The sequence below is a fragment of the Myotis davidii genome, unplaced genomic scaffold, assembly GCF_000327345.1.
Source record: "Myotis davidii unplaced genomic scaffold, ASM32734v1 scaffold393, whole genome shotgun sequence".
Classification (NCBI taxonomy): Eukaryota; Metazoa; Chordata; class Mammalia; order Chiroptera; family Vespertilionidae; genus Myotis; species Myotis davidii.
The window spans coordinates 1,181,574-1,186,679 of NW_006285913.1; the positions used below are offsets into that span (position 1 = coordinate 1,181,574).

At 42.0% G+C, this 5,106-nt stretch overlaps 2 protein-coding genes across 2 annotated transcripts in view; both read right to left on the reverse strand.

Annotated features, from left to right (window-relative positions):
• LOC102754394 (chromosome unknown open reading frame, human C8orf46) overlaps window positions 1–4,185 on the reverse strand; it is a 28,318-nt gene extending 24,133 nt beyond the window's left edge. The window contains exon 1 of the mRNA XM_006756920.2: window positions 3,418–4,185. Within this exon, the coding sequence (XP_006756983.1) occupies window positions 3,418–3,484 (67 nt within the window). The 5' untranslated portion in view covers window positions 3,485–4,185. The remainder of the gene's footprint in view (window positions 1–3,417) is intronic.
• ADHFE1 (alcohol dehydrogenase, iron containing 1) overlaps window positions 1–5,106 on the reverse strand; it is a 49,431-nt gene that overhangs the window by 2,394 nt on the left and 41,931 nt on the right. The gene's annotated exons all lie outside the window — the stretch shown is intronic.

The window sequence follows — 5,106 nt, forward strand, 5'->3', positions numbered from 1 at the left end:
ATTCCCCTCACTAACTAACCCCTCCCCATCATTGTTTATCTCCAAGTAGGTTATTTTGAACACTGTGGTACTATTCACCCCAGAATTAAACCCAGTCTGGTGTGCCCCAGGAAATAGCTGCTGGTATAACTTCTTGGTAAAACCACAGTTTTTATCTTTTGCATTTACTGTGAATTGTGGCTATGAAACTTTTCCTTGAAAGGTCTCTCTTTCTCCAGAAAGTAAAAAGACATACTTGTCCTTAGTTACATACAGATTTGTTTTATGTTCAGTGCCTTTAAAATATTTAAAAAACTCCATAGTATTTGCTGTGGCCATAAAATACTTAAGTGCCTTTAAAATACTTTAAGAAACTTCATAACATTTTTGTGAGGTATTAAGATGGCTCAGCTAAATAGAAAAATCACTATTAGGTTGAACCCAATACATGTGTGTTGGAAAGAGAGATATAACACAACAATAATAAATGTAACAATAGCTCTGGCCAGTTTGGCTCAGTGGATAGAGTGTCCGCCTACAGACTAAAGGGTCCTGGGTTCGATTCCGGTCAAGGGCACATGCCTGGGTTGTGGGCTTGATCCCCAGTAGCGTGCCTGCAGGAGACAGCCAATCAGTGGTTCTCTCTCATCATTGATGTTTCTCTCTCTTCCTCTCTGAAATCAATAAAAATATATTTTAAAAAATAAATGTAATAATAACTCCCCATGAAGTTTTACTAGGTGGATGGCTTATTTGCCGTATCTCATTCACACCTCCCAGCAACTCTGTGAGGCAGGTGCTCTTCATTTTTTAAAAAAGTATTTATTGATTTGAGAGAAAGAGATCAATTTTATTGTTCCTCTTATTTATGCATTTATTGGTTGATTCTTGTATGTGCCCTGACCAGGGATTGAACCCACAACCTTGGCATATTGGGACGATGCTCTAACCAACTGAGCTACCCAGCAAGGACATAGATGCTCTACATTTTATAGATGAAGATAATGAGGGTTGTGGTTACACAGTCGCTGGTGGAACAAGGCCTATGCTCTTAACCACTAGGCAGCACTGCCCATGTGGCTGAACTTGTGCTCTGAAATGTTTTGGTCTTTGGCCATTGAATAAGCAGGACTAAACACTAGCATTTGGGAAAGGGCATATCAGGGAGGGCTATAACCCTTGTTAGATGAAATCGAACCAACCTATATTTCTGCACTGTCTTCTCTCACTGAGGGCCCTCTGCCTGATGGCTTTAGAGAAGCAAGATGCAAAACAAGAAGAAGGAAGAGGCAGACGTCTCCCATTTCTGGTCTAATATAAACTACAAATACTCCTTTTCTAGACAACGACTTCCTGAGCAGTGACCTGTGCATGAATACCAATGAATACTTGGTTTAACAGCACGAGATGGCCGTGAATCAAAACAGCAAGAAAGGAATATGGGATTAAATATTTATCTTTGACCTAACATATTCATTGTTGTAAGTATGGAATAAAAATGGGAATCATTTTGCAAGTGATGTACTTAATGGTGCTCACTATAGGCCAGGGGCTGTTCTAGATGCTTTATATAATTTCTCTATATCTCATACCCCGCTCCCCATCATAACCCTGGGAGGTGAGTGCTAGTTCCCCCTTTTACAAAAGTGAAAACTCAGGCCCAGAGAGGTTAAGTAGCCTGCCCAAGGTCACACAGTGCAGAAGTAGTGGCAGTTTTTGACCACTATGCTAAGCACATGAAGTCAAACGTCCTGTTTTGAATAATTTTATTCATGGGAAGTATGATATTGCTCCTGAGCTGCATAATAATTTTTTAATTAAAAAGAGCCATATGGCTTTGATTTTTTTCTCCCTTTAAAAATGTTTAAAGGGAGAAAAAGACAGAAAATAGACATACTAACATTTCCTTCCAATTTGTTTCTTTCTCATATAAAAGTAATAAAAAATTAGAGGGCAAGTTTAGGCCCCTTCTGTCTTCTCTCCCTCCCCAGGGATACTAAGATCACCAATTTTATCCATATCTTTCCAGCCTACGTTTTCACACTTTTCTCATAATATGTACCCATAAACAATATATGGTATTGTTTTATATTTCCAAACTTAGTCCTTGTTATCATACATATATAATTTTTCAGCCCGTTTTTTTTTTTTTTTCAGTCAACATGATGTTTCAAGACCTATGTCCATACATGCAGATCTAGTCCATCGCTGTTGACTACTGTGGAGTATTGCATAGTGTGATGACACCACATTTTACCCCTTCCCCTCTTCAAGGACACTTAGGCTCTTTTCAATTTCGCTGTCATGGCATCAGCACCACTGTGAGCATCTGCGTCTGAGAGAGAAGTGGAACAGCTGGGTCAGAGGGTCCTGGCCACCTCGCCTCTCCAAGTACCTTTCAGTCTCCAGAGAGAGTTCCAGCTCCTGCATGTGGACTGCCTCCTAGCTCCTTTTCTCTCTGGCATTTTGGCAATAGGTGTTTAAAGCTTAATTTACGTTCTGCTGGCTATCTCTTTGTGGCCAGGCTGAACTTCTCCTCCCTACCTGCCCCCCCCCCCCCCCCCTTCCCTCAGGAAGGGCCCAGGAAAGAAGAAAGGAATTGTTTGAACAAGGGTCACAACACCGGCAAACACCCAGCCCACTTCATTCAAGTCTGACAATGAGACCAGGGCTCAGCCGGAATCCTGGACTCTCCCAGCACGTCAGGGGCCGCAGGGACAGCAGGGGCCGCAGGAGAGAGGACAGAGGTTTGGAGGGGGCAAGGGAACTGTTTAGTCAACAGACACCTGCCATCATCTGAGCTCTCACTTGAAGCCCCTCCCTCTACTTGACACCGACTTGACACCACTGGCCTCGGAGGACAAGGGCTGACAAAGTCACACTTCTTGGTGGCGCTAGTTCCAGGTTAAGTTTGGGAGCGTGGCCCTGGGGTCTGGATAGAGGCCGGCCAGGGTTAGGGCATTATTTGACCAATTCCTTGGACTTTGGGTCACTGAGGGGAGTATTTCCCCTCCTATCTCACTGCACAGTTAGAAGTCAGATTTGTGAGGCAGCTGGTTCTCATTTCAGGACCCACTTGCTCACTGGAGGAGATGAAAGAATCTTTCTAGCTGCTCAGGGAATGTTGTCTTCACCTCTGTTTCCTCCAGCAATTGCTTGCTGTCACTTTCATTTGTCTTAGTGGGTTGCAGTATCGAGCTAAGTGAAACAGGAATATTTAACTGTCCTTCTTTTCCCCTCCATGGATTGTTTCTCAACGACTGATGTTTATCCATGTGCCTCCTTTTCAGAAACAACAACAACAAATATCATCAAAACCGAGAAGCAGTCAGAGCTCAGAGACCTGAGGGGGAACCTTAGTAAAGCAGCACGTGATGGCCCTCACCCTCCAGCAAAAGGTGCCTCATTAAGGGAACAGTCAAGGACAATTTTACTTACCCTTGGAAGGAATCACAGTGGTGAAAACTTCGATATTTTCGTCACTGCAGCTATAAATCTGATGCATCCTGTCAGCCTTCTCTCCCCTAACGTGCCTGGGAACCGGAGGCCTCTCTGTGAACCCCTAGTTGCAAGGTTTCCTAATCCAGTCTGGCTCGGGGATCATTGTGCAGGTCCACAAAAGACAGGCTGGTGCTGTGAGCTCATCTAGTTTCAGTCTTCGCTGCAACATTTTCTAATCCCATCTGTCTTTTTTTTTTTTTTTTATGAATCCTATTATTGCAAACCTTTGATTGAGCGTGGAGGCTTCAGTCCCCTCCCAGCCAGGATGTATTTAACATTTTTTATTTTGCCGTGTCTGCCTGCCGCAGTGAATTTGGAAGTCTTTTGTGAAGTGATGAAGTGAAATCGCCTACTCGGTTAGCGCCAAGCTTGGCTGGAGAATTCCACCGAAAAGGAAACGTGATCTTCGGTAACAGCAATTCCCCTTTTTCTTTCACTTTTTTCTTTTCGCTCCAGAAGAACTGGATATTCAATAACGTGTCATGTATTAATTTGGCTTCTTTCAAAATTTCTGTGTTAAGCAAAAGGACTGTTTCTCCACAGCATTTTCGCCTCCCACCGTGCACAATAAGGCTGACATTTCTAGAGAGCTCTGTGCTTAGCATCTCCTTGCACAACCTTTCAGGTGCTTGCAGGAACAAGCAGTGTCCCCACACTCAAGGTGCCCAGTTACAGGGTGGCTATATTTTACCCTGTATGTTGCATATATTATACACAAAAATAAGGTTGAAACATCTGTGTGTTATGTCCTAATGCACTGCCTTTCATGACAGTATAGATTTACTTCTTCATATTGATAATGATAATGATATAATAATATTAACAAAGAGAGTTGGCATTTCAACTTTGCTAAGAGCTAGGAAGCCTGACATAGAATCTCATTTACTATCTACAACTACCCAAGTAAGACTATTTTCCCACCTTATAGGGTGAGAAAAGTAAGACATGAAGAAATTGAGTAATTTACCCAAGATTAAAATACCTAGTTCAGCCAGGCCACTGTGGGTCAATGGTTGAGCATTGACCTATGCACCAGGAGGTCATGGTTCGATTCCTAGTTAGGGCATATGCCCAGGTTTTGGGCTCGATTCCCAAAAGGGGGCATGCAGGAAGCAGCCGATCAATGATTCTCTCTCATCATTGATGTTTCTATCTCTCATCTCTCTCTACCTCTCTCTGAAATCAATAAAAAAATATATTTTTTAAAAATGCTGCTAAATCAGTTTACCCTAATTCCATAGTTAATTTTTTAAAATGTAAAGGTAGATGTTTTTATTTAGTTCTGTTAAATTTCATCTTGTTGGTTTTATTACCTACAGTCTGTTAACATAATTTCAGACTATTAACATAATTTTGGATCTTGCTTTCTAATACACTGGATATTCCTCCAAATTTTACATTATTTTAAACATGCATATTTAACCACTGTTGAGGTTATAAAATTTATGGACACATCTTTTACACAGTACTCTTTTTAGATGAAAATGACCAAAATCGACTTAAACTTGAGCAAAAAGGAGATTTATCTGATGGAGACTGAGGGATCCCATTGACCACAAGACAGGAGTGACTCCAGGCCTGAGTGAGACCGGCAGGAAATGGGAAACTGTCAAGTCAGGGCAATAC